The sequence below is a fragment of the Hyaloscypha bicolor genome (assembly GCF_002865645.1).
Source record: "Hyaloscypha bicolor E unplaced genomic scaffold K444scaffold_182, whole genome shotgun sequence".
NCBI lineage: Eukaryota > Fungi > Ascomycota > Leotiomycetes > Helotiales > Hyaloscyphaceae > Hyaloscypha > Hyaloscypha bicolor.
The window spans coordinates 5,044,315-5,060,877 of record NW_020194684.1 but is presented as its reverse complement, the minus strand read 5'-3'; the positions used below and the strand labels follow the sequence as shown (position 1 = coordinate 5,060,877).

General features: G+C 47.9%; 6 protein-coding genes across 6 annotated transcripts; 5 read left to right on the top strand and 1 right to left on the bottom strand.

The window, feature by feature from the left end:
• Positions 1-275: 275 nt before the first annotated feature.
• Positions 276-1,825, top strand: K444DRAFT_669583 (uncharacterized protein; the record flags this gene model as incomplete). Its single annotated transcript, XM_024887539.1, has 6 exons — positions 276-474; positions 523-856; positions 906-937; positions 992-1,237; positions 1,303-1,424; positions 1,471-1,825. Exons 1-6 carry the CDS (start codon positions 388-390, stop codon positions 1,823-1,825), a joined length of 1,176 nt encoding a protein of 391 aa, XP_024728794.1. The 5' UTR covers positions 276-387.
• A 669-nt stretch (positions 1,826-2,494) lies between these two features.
• On the top strand, positions 2,495-4,111 carry K444DRAFT_602499 (NAD(P)-binding protein). The gene is made up of 3 exons (XM_024878727.1): positions 2,495-2,667; positions 2,714-2,985; positions 3,119-4,111. Exons 1-3 carry the CDS (start codon positions 2,626-2,628, stop codon positions 3,726-3,728), a joined length of 924 nt encoding a protein of 307 aa, XP_024728793.1. The 5' UTR covers positions 2,495-2,625; the 3' UTR covers positions 3,729-4,111.
• A 970-nt stretch (positions 4,112-5,081) lies between these two features.
• K444DRAFT_621014 (uncharacterized protein) lies at positions 5,082-6,912 on the top strand. Its single transcript, XM_024881813.1, has 2 exons — positions 5,082-5,466; positions 5,518-6,912. The coding sequence occupies exons 1-2, from the start codon at positions 5,104-5,106 to the stop codon at positions 6,697-6,699; spliced, it is 1,545 nt and encodes a 514-aa protein (XP_024728792.1). The 5' UTR covers positions 5,082-5,103; the 3' UTR covers positions 6,700-6,912.
• Positions 6,913-7,397: 485 nt separating this feature from the next.
• Positions 7,398-10,788, top strand: K444DRAFT_544784 (glycoside hydrolase family 38 protein; the record flags this gene model as incomplete). The annotated part of the gene is made up of 4 exons (XM_024876079.1): positions 7,398-7,549; positions 7,607-9,350; positions 9,398-10,128; positions 10,179-10,788. The coding sequence occupies 4 exons, from the start codon at positions 7,398-7,400 to the stop codon at positions 10,786-10,788; spliced, it is 3,237 nt and encodes a 1,078-aa protein (XP_024728791.1).
• Positions 10,789-10,978: 190 nt separating this feature from the next.
• K444DRAFT_574730 (beta carbonic anhydrase clade D) lies at positions 10,979-11,733 on the bottom strand (the record flags this gene model as incomplete). The annotated part of the gene is made up of 3 exons (XM_024877450.1): positions 11,605-11,733; positions 11,501-11,552; positions 10,979-11,336 (listed from the first exon to the last, which is right to left on the bottom strand). Exons 1-3 carry the CDS (start codon positions 11,708-11,710, stop codon positions 10,979-10,981), a joined length of 516 nt encoding a protein of 171 aa, XP_024728790.1. The 5' UTR covers positions 11,711-11,733.
• Positions 11,734-12,267: 534 nt separating this feature from the next.
• Positions 12,268-16,550, top strand: K444DRAFT_669578 (centaurin beta). The gene is made up of 6 exons (XM_024887538.1): positions 12,268-12,688; positions 12,746-12,879; positions 12,954-13,343; positions 13,390-13,456; positions 13,507-14,902; positions 14,949-16,550. The coding sequence occupies exons 1-6, from the start codon at positions 12,625-12,627 to the stop codon at positions 16,261-16,263; spliced, it is 3,366 nt and encodes a 1,121-aa protein (XP_024728789.1). The 5' UTR covers positions 12,268-12,624; the 3' UTR covers positions 16,264-16,550.
• The last annotated feature ends 13 nt before the right edge of the window (positions 16,551-16,563 follow it).

Sequence of the window (16,563 nt, the reverse complement as noted above, 5' to 3'; positions counted from 1 at the left end):
CTTCCGTCTTCTTTCCTTCCTTCTCCCTTTCGGCTCTGCTTAAGCCATCAAGGGCACTGCAAACAGGCAAGCCTCGCCTCGTAAATACGAAACCGAGCCCGAGGCCAAAAGCAGTCAAAATCTTACAGCTGGAAACGCCACTAATCCCCCAAATGGTGGGACGGAACGCCCCCAGTGGTCACGCTTCTAGGGGATTTAGTGCTGACAGGCTCCAATTCCCTGCTTCAGAGGCGCAGTACTTACGGTGAATCACTTCAAAAGTTCAAAAGCCATCACTCAACTTGGTGTAAAACATTGACTGGCCACCTGGTGCCAAGTACTACCCACAGGATAGACAATAAGAAATCCACACTACAGGTGCATCCGAACCCGAACCCCCTTTCAAGCATGTATTTTCACTCGAACGCGGTACCACTCAGAACGCACAAGAAGTCACGAAATGGATGTGCAGCATGCAAAGCGAGAAGAGTCAAGGTTCGGTGATCCTCTACTTCTCTGGGTAAGCCTACTGACGAATCCAAGTGTGATGAAGCAAAACCACTCTGCAAGAAATGCTCAATACATTTTTCAAACGTCATAGCATGTGATTATGGACCAAATCCAGAAGTTGTCAAGAAGGCGTCTCCTAAGAAGACTACCGGCATATCTCCCCTGAGAAACGATGTTCCGGCGCGTATGAGACGCAGATGTATCCCTCCTTCGACAAAAGCTTCAGGAGTGACTGAAGGTTCTTCGGATCCCGAGAATGTGCTCTCTATCACCCCGCATCATTGTTCGACCCTGGGTGGGAAGATTGATCCGTTCTCAGTTCTCCCGGGAGAATCATCACCGCGTGTTCACTCCCTCATGCATCATTGTACCTTCCCCAGGTTGTATTGCTGTTTATAAAACTAACAACTCACCAGGGACTACCACACTGGCCCTAGTCCCTACAAAGGTAAACTCGTTCAATCTCTTAGGTCATTCGAGATGAACACTAACTTGAAGATAGATTCACAGCCAGTACTGTACTAATCCAATGTGGCTCTCAGCAGCAATCGCAAACACCTCTCTCTTCAACATAACCCTCTATGCCTGCTCAATCCACGGGGCTGGCCTTCGAGGAACGAAAGAGAGCGCCGAATCAATCTTCTACAAAGCGGAGACTATCCGCAATTTGAACGAGTGTTTGGACAACCCAGATCTAGCACTGGCTGACGAAACACTGGCTACAGTGTTACTACTTACACACATCGTTGTATGTTCATCTCAAGGACAACGCAGTCGTACTTCTGAGTATCCACTAATACTTCATACCACTAGAGCATAATCGGTGAGCCGATGGAGGTTGAAACCCACATCAAAGGCCTCCAACAGATGATCAGCCTCCGTGGGGGCATCCAAAATTACACCTTAGGAGGAGTCTTCCTTCACATGCTTTGCACGTACATCACTTCATCTCCTTTTACTAAACTTCACTGACCCAAACAGCACAAATCATCTTACAGCCGTCTTTTCTGAGGCACCTGCTCTACACCCACCTACCTGTCCTTACACACCCATCAAGAGTTCAACTACTCACTGCGCTGTTTCTGTCCACGAGTCGCCACTTCTTAAACCCTTCGCCATTTCCAGTGGTTTTCACACCGTGATGGTTGACCTGTTACATGATATGGGCTACCTATACGCCGTCTTAGATGTCTTTACACGTCGTTTCCTACTACATTGGCGTGGGGGATTCGAGAATGTAGTGGCGAATATTGAGCAGATGGTAGCAATAGAGGATGAGATGGGGAGACAGTCGACACAGAGGGAGGTGGACAGGCTGCAATTTAAGGGTGTGTAGGAGCTTCTAGGCTTAGGATGTTCTGAATTCTTAGGAGAGAATTTAATACGAATTCACCAATGGTGCATGGGGATGGTTTTGACCCGCATGAGGGGAAACGGAGTGTCAGGGGCGCTTCTGACATGGCCATCATTTACGTGGAATTCAGATATCCCAATGTGCCTGCTGGATTATCGTATGATGCGGAGATGCGGAGGTTAAACCATCCCCTCGGGTACGGTCCTGCTTTGCATATTGCCGTGGCTTCTTGCCACCAGAATCTGACCATCACGCCGCTTCGCGAATTCTCCCAAACATCAGACTATGACGTGGGGATAAAAGGTCGAGATCGTTGATAGGATTGGATCGCTTAAAATTCATGTCATATGTCCAATTCTAAAATTGTAAATGTAACAGTGAGAGAAGTTACCGTTTTGACTTTTCTTTGTTCTTCTGTTCATACTAGATTGGGGTTCTGATAAAGTTTGACTCTAGGTAGAAGTAAGATTTCTCAAGTAAATGCGATGTTCAAGAGATAAATTGAGAATTGACAGGATTGGGAAATTTGGACAGCATTGGATCGAAATGCAGTCGCCTATTGTTCTTTGCCATTGGCTTGCAGCACCAGGGCGAGTCTCCCTCGTATGTTGTTGTCACCTCATTCTGCGGATGAGGGGAACAAAGTTACCCCGCCATGGCATTTCAGCGGTGTATAATTCCATGGTATGCCCCAAGGAGAGTTCATTGTTCTTCAAAAGCCGTTCATTCTTCAGTGAAACAGTTTTCACCACCCAATCCACGAAAAATTCCCCAGCCCAACCATGCCATACGATATCAGCATCAAAAAGGTTTCTTTGGCGGGCGTAAGTGCTTTTCCCATTCATTTAATGTTGATACTGAGTACAATAGGCATCCGGAAATCTGGGTCCTGCCATCCTGAAAGAACTCCTCAAGTCGGGCCTCTTCGATATCACGGTCTTGACTCGCGAAGCAAGCACCCACAAGTTCCCCGAAGAAGTTAAAGTCGTGAAGGTCGATTACACAAATCTCGAATCACTTACAAAGGCGCTCGAAGGACAGGATGCTTTGGTCTCAGCGGTAGCCACACTTGCAGTGCCAAGCCAGAGGATGCTGATAGATGCAGCGGTGGAAGCTGGCGTCAAGAGAATCATTCCCTCTGAGTAAGTGTCCCGAAAATACTTGAAACATTCAGTCCTGTGTTTGTCAAGTGTGCCGGGTGCTCTTGGAATATCCAAAACCCCGAGGCCCAATTTCCCCAAAAGCGCTTTAAAGCATATGCTAACCTTCCCCAAGGTTTGGCTGCAGCCTTCATAACCCACGTGTGCGAGCCTTACCAGTCTACTCCAACAAGGTCCAAATCGAAGACCACCTGCACCAGCTCGCCGTCAAAGGTCTAACAAGCTACACGTTGATATTCAATGGGCCATTCCTCGACTGGGGTCTGAGAAGCGGACTGTTCATCAACTTCAAGGAGAGAAAGGCAGAGGTATACGACGGAGGTGACCAACTGATCAGCGCAAGCCGCTTGTCGACAGCAGGGAAGGCTGTGAGGAGGGTTCTGACCCACCCTCGCGAGACTGCAGATCGTGCTATCTTCGTCAAGGATATCGACGTTTCTCAGAATCAACTTTTGGGGCTTGCCATGCAATTGACTCCCGGGGAAGAATGGGATGTCAAGCACATCAGCACTGCTGATTTAGAAAAACAGTCCCTCGAGCAGATCGAGAAGAAGGAAATCACACCAACGACCATGCTGGGGCTCATCAAGCGGGCTATATTCTCTCCCGAGTTCGGAAACCATTTTGAACATGTGCACAACTCCATCTTGGGCGTCAGGGGTATCACTGAACCTGATCTTGAGGAGCTGATTGCCTCGATATTTGGTACGAAACACTTGGAATAAGGTTAACTGGCTGGCGGCCGTAGGGGCAAAAGATCCTCTTAGGCATTTTATTCTCCTCTTTCCATTGATGTAGTAACACAAACGATTTGGGTACCAAAATAATTGATTCTTGGGGTTCGAGAAAATTCGGCTTGTGAAGACACTTTAAGCTGAATTTCGAACTCAGCAATGTTGCCTTTGAAACCCGAACCGCAGAGAACAATTAATTACGAGATAGGTCTTTTTGTGAGGTCGGGGGTGGAGGATTCCTTCCCTTTAAGATTTTCGGCTGTTTTCGGTTAGCACTCTTTCGGCCTACAGTACGAAGGCGGGCGGCATTAGTTCTAAAAACCGTCCATCCGCAAAAAAGCGAGGAACACCAAAATCGCTACGTTTAGAAAATTACACCAAATCTCAACGTAACATCTAAAAGTCTTCAAAATAGTTTTGCGAGATAGAAAGGAAGCAGATCTAACTTTTATGGAATTTTTGCGATAATTAAATGTGATACAGAATTACAAGAAATTCTTATTGCGAAGGTCAGGATTGTGCCCGCGCTCGCTTAGCGAATTGGACGAATTTTAATGCCGTCTGCCTTCGTATGCCTGGAACTCAACAAACCACTCTCCGAGCCTGGGTCCGCCAAAATGCACCTTTCTCATGAATTTTTGGTTCCATAATTGGGAACCCCGTCTGTGCTCCACCGCACAGTACAGTATTTATTTATTTATTCAATTCTTTTAGGGCCGCACAGGAGGGGGTGGGATTTCGCGGTCGGCGTTGGTAAGCAGACTGCGCATAGAACCGGGCTGTGTGGGAATGAACACATCAGGACAGCCCTAAAGCTTGATATGCACCTTCTCTGTCTGGTGCGATCTGTTGTCTAGGGAGGTTCTCTGAATCAACTCTCTTTCTGTAAAAAGCATCAAACCCCCACAGTCTGACAGGTCACAAGGCCTTCCAAACGGATGACCAAGAGTACGTCGATCACCCACTTTGGCCACAATTTCTGAGGTGATGTACCTTTCGACCAAAATAATTTCATCATGCCGATAGTACCACTCTGTCATAAAGAGCCGTTTCCTCCCAACTTTCTTCAAGTTTTCTCGTTTCTACACTGCTGTTTAAACTCCATTCCTGGGTCCCTTCAAGATGGACAGTCAATATGAGGCGAGTACATGTCACGTGATACTCCTTTGTATTGATTGAGCAGTCTGTGCTAGTTAGTACACAAGGAACAAAGACAGGAGGTATCAGTGACCGCATCCGTTTGCAAAGGAATAGTGTTTTCTTTATTCTTCCATTTAGCTATAGCTCAGGAGAGTCGTGTTACTGTCTTTCTCGGACCATGTTTTGAAATTTACAAAATCACTTGCGAGCGTGGTGAGTAGTGATTATGGAAGCCAATTCTTCATCTCATTATAAGCCATGGTTGCATCAACAAAACCACTCTTCATTCTCCCTTATAGAACGAGGGATGGAGGTGGCAGTTCCCCCAGCACGAGTTTCTCCCCGTCCCTCGCATCATTACGCAAACGAAGCACCTCCTCGCCCCTCTTCTCATCAATATACGAAACCGCTGCCCTCGATCCCTCTCAACATTCCACTCAATCAATATTGGAACCAAATAACCATGTCATGGGAAACTCCAATTCACAGCGAGATGACTTCTTCGAGACGCCTTACGAGTATAGACACAAAGCTGCAAACAAGAATCACCCGAACACCGCGTACTTCACGGAGATACTCGAGAGAAGGCGTAAGAATTTCAGTCCCTCTATTGACTCCATTGTCTCATAAGATTTTGCAGTCGACTGGTTTTGATCCGAGATTTGAGATGGTATGTCCGGAAGAGTATCAACAAATTAATCAGCCAAGAGTTGACTCGCCTGCGCCTTCGAGCTACTCGGAAAGTATTTACGATCTTTACAATCCCTCAGAGACTTCTCTGGGTGTAGATAAAGGAGATCATTCTGATTATTCGGGGAGAATATACAACCCACAAGAGAGTTATACTGCTGTGGTGGAAGAAGAGGAGAGTCGATGGAGTTCAGGTGACTCGTCGCTCATTCCGGATCACGCAGACAAAGGGGGTTTGAAGCCTTTTTACAAGCTCTCTGAGCACATGGCTGATGCGATATCATCGGTGACCTCGCTAAGGCATAGAGATTATCCAACAAAGGCACAATCTAAACAGATCAGTCAACATGAAATAATTACCCTTCGAGGTCTCCTTGCTGAAGAACGAACCCGTCACAATAAGCGAATCACCAATTATGAAAGCAATTTGGAAAATCACTACCCACACGAACAGACAGATGCAGATATCTTGGGTCCCACCCCAAGACCGTTGGTCCTTCGTCCGAAGAGAAAAACGCAAAGGCTTGCGTTGGATACAAATTCTGACCCACTTCGAAATGCTCACGACCCTCTGGAGCGGGATATCGACGACATGATCTCCTCGTTGAATCAGACGAAGCTGTACAACACATCGACAACGCTTCTATTTGACGAAGGCAACCATTTCCAAAAGAAGGCTCCTCCACCACTAAAGCCCCGAAAAAAGCTGTTTGGTACGGGGAATCACCCGTTGAAAAGTCCATTCCCATTCCGTCAAGCGCCAGATGTCCCGGATATTGTCCCAGAAACTGGACCATCAGAAAGGACGTTTGGCAGAAAACTTTCGGGAGCAATGAAGCATTTATCTCTCAGCCCCATCTCACCCAAGAGAAGTGTAATTTCGAATAGTGCCAGGAGACCAAGTGGACCCGACACACCCATGCCAAATAAATCACCTTTCAAGGGGTTCTTTCCTTCGGTTGAAAGCACGATGCAGAAGGGAGGTGTGAATATTCAGGAAGCGGTTTCGAAGGCCAAGACTGTCCATTTTAAGACCCCCGAGGAGAGAAAGAGGGCAAGCTTGAAGAAGAGCATAGTGTATGTTGGGATCTCTGATCAGGGCCCAGGTATGGCTTCAATGTACGAGTGTTGAAAGGAACTGATTGCTGGCAGATGGACGTATTGCTGAGTGGTTTTGAAGCACTGGTGGATGGAATGTACAATAGAAATAAACTTGACGATCGTGTAGAAACTTCCTGTGTCATAAGCCGAGTGGCCCCAAGATGTATGAATTTTAAGAAGATTGGTGTGGCGCTTTCGTTCTAAATATTGGATGAAACCAAAGAAAGGTGTAATCGAAAAATTGAGAAGTCTAACACTCGTCCCAACTGGTTGATTCTATATTCTAGAATGAAACTTGTCCTCGATGGCGAGATGGGAGAAATCCTTCCTCCAGTCCAGCTCTCACCACCACTCGGAGATGCTCGTCTTGGCGTTCGTTCCTGTAGATCGTGACCCCGCAGGGAACAGCTGACCCTCAGTGTTTTGTGGCCGCTCACCACGTTCAAAACTCTTCCAATACGAAGCTCCAAGATACAATTTCCACACTCGCACGATTCAAAATGACCCACTCATGTTGAATCAAGAATGCCGTAAGCTGTCCCCCGATGAAACGTGGTAGCTATGGTGGATCTGGGACCCCAGCGAGTTCCCTGCTGTGGTGGAGCATCGCCCCCCCTGTCATAGCGACGGCGGAGCACCAGCTGGGGAACACTCACTGACATCAACAGCAGCCCTCTTTCAAACCAACATCCTTTGAAGCTTGCACAGTCGATTATCACAAACACAATTATGGGAGGAGAAACATACGAAACAGCGAAGCCAAAGAGCTCGTACCCAGTACGATCGGCGCATCCTGTGGGGCAATGGATCCCAGACATCTACAAGAGTCGAATTGGCCAGTTCTATGCAGGTGGACAATATGAAGAAAATAACCTACGGGCGTAAGCTGTACCACAAAACTCTGCAGTGTATCTGCAAGCTAAAGGTTTGGTACACAGGATGATGAACGAAGCAGTAGTTTCTGGATCCCCTCACGTCAAGCTCTCCGTCTGGCATGCTCCCAATCTTAGTCGACCAACCTTTAAGGAGGCCACGAAACATAAATTCGAGAAGACCAGCGTTGGTCAATCATTTGGCCCCTCATGGTCGACACATTGGTTCAAGATCCAACTCACGGTTCCTTCTGAGCTTCGAAAGAAAGAGCTTCTGGAGTTCCACTGGGATGCGAACAATGAGGGCATGGTGTGGACAGAGGATGGCAACCCACTTCAGGGATTGACCGGTGGTGGTGAACGAACAGAATGGGTCCTTCCAGAGAGCTTCAGAGATGGAAAAGAGCATACATTTTATATCGAGATGGCTTGCAACCGCATGTTTGGAAACGCGGCCGGCGGAGACTCCATTCAACCACCAAACCCGGACAACTATTACCAACTGAGTAAGGCAGATATTGTGGCCGTCAATTCGGAAACTCGCCAATTATACATTGATATATGGGTGATTGGAGATGCTGCCAGAGAATTCCCTGCAGATTCATGGGAGCAGCATAAAGCCCTGAAGGTTGCCAATGAGATCATTGACGCTTTTGAACTGGGCAATCAAGACTCGATTATCAAGGGTCGAAGGATTGCCCAAGAATATCTTGGCAAGAATGTCAGTTCATCGAAAGTCTATGAGACTGGGACTAAGCCTCTTGTTTATGGTATTGGTCAATGCCACATTGATACCTGCTGGCTCTGGCCTTGGGCTGAGACCAAGAGGAAGGTTGCCAGATCATGGTCAAACCAGTGTGATTTGATGGATCGCTACCCAGAACATCGATTTGCCGTCTCACAAGCGCAGCAATACAAATGGCTCAAACAATATTACCCATATGTCTTTGACCGGGTCAAGGACAAAGTCAAGAAGGGTACATTCCAGCCCGTCGGAGGCAGTTGGGTTGAGCACGATACCAATTTGCCCAGTGGCGAGTCCCTTGTCAGGCAGTTCGTGTATGGACAGCGGTTTTTTGAGAGCAATTTCGGTGACAGATGTCAGACGTTTTGGTTGCCTGACACCTTTGGGTACTCCAGTCAACTCCCTCAGTTGTGCCGGTTGGCTGGCATGACTCGATTCTTCACTCAGAAATTGAGCTGGAATAACATCAACAAGTTCCCCCACACAACCTTCAACTGGGTTTCTCTTGACGGGAGCCAGGTCATCTGCCACATGGCTCCTGCCGAAACTTATACAGCAGAGGCAAATTTTGGGGACGTTAGGAGGTCTGTTACTCAACACAAGTCAATGGATCAAGACGAAACCTCACTTCTTGTCTTTGGAAAGGGCGATGGAGGCGGAGGTCCTACCTGGGAGCACTTGGAAAAGCTTCGACGGTGCCGTGGGATGAGTGATACCGTCGGATTATTGCCGAGAGTTCATATGGGTAACTCCGTTGAAGATTTCTTCAACAACATCGAGAAGAGGATCTCGGAAGGTCTCAACCTTGTTACTTGGTACGGCGAGCTCTATTTTGAACTTCACCGAGGAACATATACCACCCAGGCAAACAACAAGAGAAACAATAGAAAGTCTGAGATGATGCTTCGTGACATCGAATTACTTGCATCACTGGCGAGCATCAAAGGAAGCTACAAGTACCCGAAGAAAGATATCGATGATATGTGGGAAGCAGTTTTGCTCTGCCAATTCCATGACTGCTTGCCTGGTAGTTCTATAGAAATGTGTTACGATGATAGCGATGAGGTGAGTCGCACAATGTGGAGCATTGCAGCATGACTAATGGCATTCAGCTATACGCCAAAGTCTTTGAAACTGGCGAGAAGATTTTGAAAGAGCTTCAAGAATTTTTTGGCGTTCAAGCCGTTGAGAACCCAAAATCCAAGGAAAGACTTGCTGCGTTGAACACAATGCCCTGGCACCGCCGAGAGATCATCTCACTTGGAAATGGCCAAGCCGGGGTTGCCTGTGGTGATGGCAATCTGCTCAATATCAAAACGTTCAAGATTGCGGAAACTCCAGAGGTTACTGTCAAAGATATTAAGGACGGCGTGTTTGTCCTACAGAACGATCAATTGCGGGTGCAAGTTGACCGTGGATGCATCACCTCGCTCTACGACCGCTTAGCCGAACGAGAAGTGATTCCAGAGGGAGGCAAGGCAAATCAATTCGTCATATTTGATGATAAGCCACTTTACTGGCAAGCCTGGGATGTCGAAGTCTTCCACCTGGACTCTCGCAAGGTCTTGTCTTCAGGGGCTACGAAGGTCGTTCAGAGTGATGCCCATCAAGTGAGCGTCATGACTGAGACCAAGATCAGTGAGAGGAGCTGGGTCAAGACATATATTAGTCTCTCGGCAGCGTTCAAGGGCCAACAGTCATATGTTGAGATGCACAGCGAAGTTGAATGGAGAGAGGATAAGAAATTCTTGAAGGTTGAATTCCCTGTCGATGTCAGAAATACCGAAGCTTCGTATGAGACACAATTCGGTATTGTTCGAAGGCCAACTCATTACAACACCACGTAAGTCTTCATCTTACTACTCGTATTGCGTTCACTGACCTTGTAAACAGATGGGACATGGCCAAATTTGAGGTTTGCTGCCACAAATTTGCCGATCTGTCGGAGCATGGTTATGGTGTGTCCATTCTGAACGACAGCAAGTACGGCTTTGCAACATGCGGAAATCTCATGCGTCTATCACTTCTTCGCGCTCCCAAGGCACCAGATGCACACGCTGATATGGGTCGCCACGACATCCGCTGGGCAATCCTTCCTCACCAAGGCGACTTGGGATCTACCACTGTTCGCACTGCGTTCAATTTCAACAATCCACTCAAGCTTGTTCAAGCACCAGAGACTCTTGATGCATCGGCATTTAGCAGTCCGATTAAGCTTACTGGTAATAAGTCATTGGTCCTCGACACCGTGAAGAGAGGAGAAGATGACGAGGATGTCAGCCGTGGGGAGCTGATGAAGCGGAAGGGCAAGAGTGTCATCCTGCGCATTTACGAGAGCTTGGGAGGAATGAGTAAGGGGACAATTGAGACGACCTTGGATATCAAGAAGGTCTGGAAGACAAATATTTTGGAGGATGATGGAGAGCTGGTTAAGTTCGAGAAGGGCAAGGCGGATATCACGCTCAAACCGTTCGAGGTTGCTACCTTCAGATTGCAATTGTAGATATTGAGGGGACTTGAGCAACGGCTAGGGCAAGAGGATAAATTGACGACATTGCATGCTTCTTTAGTTGAGAAAGTCAACTTCGGGATAGAAGTAAAAAGATGGAGAAACTTGCGGGGTAGACGCCCTGACTCAACTCCAGAAAACCCACACTTCACCTCCTTCGACACCTTTATTAGACACCAATCACTCAAATAACACCCCTGACCTTCCCCGTCTCAACTTCATAAACCCACCCACTAACCTTAATCTTTTCTGGAATCAACTTACTCCCCTTCAAAAACTCCACATCCTCTACTACCGCGCCTTCCAAATTGGGAAAGGGTAAAAAGTCCCCCTTAAACGCTCCCAATTCTGCTGCAGCTTCCTCGCCAAGATTCTTCCTGACGATGCCGGCAGCGTCTTCGTTCTTGAAGGTCAGCATGCCGCAGCCGGTGTGCTTTATGAGGAGGATTTCTTCGGTGCCGAGAAGTTGTTCTGAAATGACGAGAGAGCGAAGAGCGTCTTTGGCTGAGGCTCCTGCATTGCGGATTACATGCGCATCGCCACTACACAGCAGATTAATAACGTAGAATTGAGAAAATCGTGAAGGAGCTGAGATCTTTGGAGCTGCCTTAGTTTCTTGGACACAAAAAGAAAGGGGTTACAACAGCTCCAATGCCCCCGCCTCCCACAGAATGAAACAGCAAATTAACACGAGAATAGGACCTACAGGTTGATTCCATAAGCTAATGCTGGGTCAATCCGTGCGTCCATGCAAGTTACTTGAGATTGTTATTATGTTTAAGGAGTGCGGGAAGAGATGTAGCACAGTACCAACGGCGTATTTCTTTGCTGGCGGGAGTGCAAGATGGCCATCTGTGAAGCTCGAGGCGTATTCTTTGTTCTTGGTGACAAGATTCTCTTGGATGGGAGTTACCATTGCGTCTTGGTCTTGATCTCTGCTGAGGGGTGAATCTGATGTATTTTAAGGTGTTCCTGTAGCTGTGCTGCAATGAGCAGTTGGGGGAGAATGAGTTAGAAGCAAAGGGAGGGCAGCAAAGCTCCTTCTATACTGAAGAACCCTTCTGCTCTGTACCGACAAAGAGGGGTAGATTTGGCGATCTTTGTCCTCCATGAATAAAGGCAAAGCCATAGTCTGAATTGCACCATCATGCCCCAATGATTAAGGCCCTATTCCGCCATCAGTTCGGGCAAGGCAAATACCATTCCGAATTCGTGGGTTTACTGTAGAAAGGAAGACAGAGACCTAGCTTGATACGACTGACAGATAGAGACACGGGACGGAGCATCTTTCGACACTGTGCAGAATCAACATGTTGATGCGGGAACAATCATCTGTCTGGTGGCAAGCGTCAGCCTCGTGTTGCAAGGCGAAAATGTACGTCAGCAAGTCAGGGGCGCACCTTGAAATAGATGCGTCTTGCCTCTCTGCTGGCTGTTGCCCTGAGAATAATCCACCTGTCAGGGTGTCCGTGATCAACTCGATCCGAACTTGTCAAAACAGAAGCACCGGATCCCAGATCTGAAACGTAAAAATCACTCGGATGTGTCCTTTATATAAACTAAATTAATCGCTCTCCAACCCGCGTTGAAAGTTCGCATTGCCGAAGCGAGCCTGCAATTCTACTCACAGGCATCTCCATACATTGGCTCAGAAGCACTGCGCCTTTTCCGCTCTCTCCAAGCATTTGTTCTTTGGATAACCCTTATTTCGACATCCACCTAGATGATACTGATCATAATACCGTCTGCGTTCGATCGCATTATCAGAGCAAGAGCCTCCGCTCCTGTAATCAACCTTTGAGCGCTGTGGTGGGGTAAATAGACTTCAAGATGGGCAATGTGAGCAGCAGGCCCGACGAGGGCGCTGCGCTCTACCTGAGGGATCAGACTCGATGTCAGTATGCCCCTATCAAGAGAGAAGAGCATGAGGCTGATAAGGATGCTGGAATAGTAACCATTTCCTCGCTGTCGGTTACCAATTCTCGACGTAGAACTGTCCTGAATGTCGTTCCAAATGCGTTCCCCGCGACGAGAGTGTCTGCAACTCGAGATCTTGGAGATAACGCTGTGGTGGAATTTGTCCAGGTATGATAAGAGATATTCTTCTGCGGCAGACTACATGCTGCATCCTGTTGTACGAATGCTCAAATAATTGCCAGGACCCTGAACCCTCGTCTTCTTCGACATACCCGAATTTCATCCTCAAGCTCAACAATGATGACGAACTCACATTCGGATTTACTTTTGTAATCAGACAGACACAACAGATTATTCCAGGGGCCAACGGTGCACAAGATACAGCCGGCGGTCTAGTCGATACCACTTTAAACGGGCTTACATATGTATCCGCTTCGACGGCAAAAGAAGTCGAGACTCTTGTCACTCGAGAATTCCACGCCGATCCAAATCTACACAAGAATGCAAATGTACAATTAGTAGGGGATTATTCGACAGGTGGAAGTCAATCAGTATCGTTTGAATGGTCCTGGAAATGGCGGCCGCCGAAGCCTAGTGAAGATAGGGGAGGCGGTTGGAGGAACAATTGCAGCGTATGTTGAGCTCTCTGAAGGGAGACTAGTTGCTAATAGTGTCAAGTTTGTTGAGTACGATCAAAGAGCCCATCGTTTGAACACTCTTGCCAGCTTTTCATTCTGGGTTTCAAGTAAGTCTTCTAATTCCGCGGCAACCCCTCCAATGCTCATAAAAATACAGACCCACAGCAATTTCTAAGCCAACCGAACTCTCCTTCTCCTATTTTCAACCTTGTTCCTCCTCCGAAGAGCCGTATACCTTCCTCGCAATCCGTGGACTCTCGTTTGAGTGCTTCAGATGCTCGCGATTATGATGAACCTCCTTCTCCGAATATGTTGCCAAGCGAAGGACCAGTGGGCGTAGGACAGATACCACAAAAGGATCTCATCAAGGTCGATGTTTCGTGCCAGCGGCCTGGCGAAGATATGAGTGCTACAGAGGATGGACCATTGTTCCGAGCTACTATGAAAGCCCTGGAGCAAAAGACTGGTAGTATGCGGCAACGCATGAAGAAGGTGCTGAAGAAGGCAGAGGCCGCACACGTGGCTCAAATAGAGTGCAACGATGCGATCGCTGGATTCATGGACGCTCTCCGAGAAGCCTCATCCTCGAACGCAAATGCAGTACAGCCAGCCCTCGAACATTACTTTGACAAGATTGCTCGCGAAATATTGGCCTACGAGAAGCAGAACACTATCAATCTACAAAGAATTATTATTGACCCTATGACCAAGCTCTACCAACTGGATATCAAGCAGGCCGAGGCCAAGAAGCGGGATTTCGAGGAGGAGAGCAAAGATTATTATGCCTACGTCTCACGATATCTAGGCCAGAGACAAGATTCTCTAAAGCAGAAGAAACGCGCAGAAAGCGACTCGAAGTACCAATCCAAACGCCGTAACTTTGAGTTGAAGCGTTTCGACTACTCTTCTTTCATGCAGGATCTTCACGGCGGACGCAAAGAACAAGAAGTTCTGTCACATTTGACGAAGTATGCGGATGCTCAGACAAGGAGCTATTTAGCGACCGCTAAGAAGGTCGAGGAGATGCTACCACAATTGGATGCCTTGAGTACCGAAGTTCAGGAAGCGGATAAAGAATTCCAGTATCAGCGAACGGAGCGAGAAGAGAAGCGGCGGACTCTGGAGAAGAGCACTATCACCTATGTTGAACCTGAGACTGTTCCTGCAGTTGGGGTGCCTCCTTCGAGTTCATATTCTGCAGCCACGGGGACAACGTCCTATATCTCTGATGGTGAGCTCGGTCGAGCAGATAGCACTGCTTCGACACTTAGAGCTATAAATACGAATGGAACGACTACGACTCCATCGGCTAACGGGGGCGGAACTGAGTTCTCTAGATCTCCTGGCAGTTTACAATCAACTGTTGGATCAGTCGGCAGTCCAGGTCCCAATTCGAAATTCAGGGGTATTCGTGATTTGGAAGAAAAAGATCATAGTCAAATTTCATCAAGCGAGAAAAATGGCACCCAGCGGAAGGAAGGGCTTTTGTGGGCACTGAGCAGACCCGGTAGCCACGCCGATCCAAGAGGTTTGAACAAGCAGGCATGGCACAAGTAAGTTGGTTGGCAATATGTATTGAAAGAGACTAATCTTGTATAGATTCTGGATTGTGCTGGATGCTGGTAAAGTGTCTGAGTATAGTAATTGGAAGCAACGACTCGACTTACATATGGAGCCCATTGATCTTCGCATGGCCTCTGTCCGCGAAGCCCGGAATGCAGAACGCCGGTTCTGTTTCGAGGTTATTACACCGCAGTACAAACGAGTTTACCAGGCAACATCTGAAGAAGACATGAACAACTGGATCTCTGCGATCAATAACGCTATTCAGAGTGCGGTTGAGGGCAGAGACATGCGGGACGTGCCTGCTCTAACCCGACACCAAGAACCACATTCGATCCGTAAAGATATTGGCTCGATTTTAACTGGAAAGACGAGTCTTTCCTTGAACCATGGGGGCAGCCATAATTCGAGTCAGACTAACGCGAATAATGTCTTCCGAAGGACAACGGTGGGCGCTAGACCTGCCTATAATCGGCAAAACAGCGCTGGATTCGACGAGAGCCCCGACAAACTCCTCCAGCTGTTGCGAGACGCCGACCAAGGCAATTGCTGGTGCGCAGATTGTGGATCTGGGATCAAGACAGAATGGGTGTCCATCAATCTCGCGATCGTTCTTTGCATCGAGTGCAGCGGCATTCATCGTTCTCTCGGTACACACATTAGCAAGGTCCGGTCCCTCACCCTGGACATCAACTCTTTCACGACAGACATCGTCGAGCTTCTTCTTCTAGTCGGCAATCGTGTAGCTAATATGGTCTGGGAAGCGAAGCTCGATCAGAAGACCAAGCCGTCACCACAAGCAACCCGCGAAGAACGTTTGAAGTTCATCACTGCCAAATATGTGGACCGAGCGTACGTCGAACCGATATCAACAACGCTATCTCGGTATGCTACAGCGGATGAGACGCTTTTGGCTGCTATCAAGAAGAATGAGATCCAACAAGTAATCTACGCACTGGCGCTCAAGGCCAATCCGAATGTCCTCGATAAATCCAGGGGGACGCATTCAGTGTTTTTAGCACTTGCGGCAGCGGACCCAGCAGCGCCTTCGCCGGTCGCCTCAACAACTCGATCCGACTCGTCGGCTAAGGTGACAGCGTTCCCGATTGCAGAACTGCTTGTCCAAAATGGTGCTGAGATTGCATCCGCTTTGCCAGCGTTCCCACTGAGTCGAAGTGCTTCGTTGTATATTGAACAGAAAACTAGTCGAGGAGGGCCTTCTGGGGACACGCTGGGGGCTCTTCCCATGATGAATTCAGGGGGGAGCCAACAAAATCAGCGTGAGGCTCGGCTGCAGAAACGAGTCAGTGCTGGTGGACGTCTAGCAAAAGCTCCTATCCCTGAGAAATGATGAGGTTATGGAATGCATGGGTTTATGATTGATGCAGTGACGGGAGATACCATGGGAAAACTAGCATTCCGGCGTTTGGTTGTCTTTGTTTCTGGGTGCATCGCTGAACGTACAGATGGATACTTGTTGTTGCAGAGAAGTGCCATTGATGGAGCATGGCTCCAAGGGTTGGAAATGATAATGTCGATAATATTAATAGATCAAGGCAGGGCCAATGAAATGGGGCGCTGGCTTGGGAAAATGGAAGACTTTGCGCTTGCTGCCTGTTGTTGGAGTTCAAGTCTGGTGTGCTTCTATATT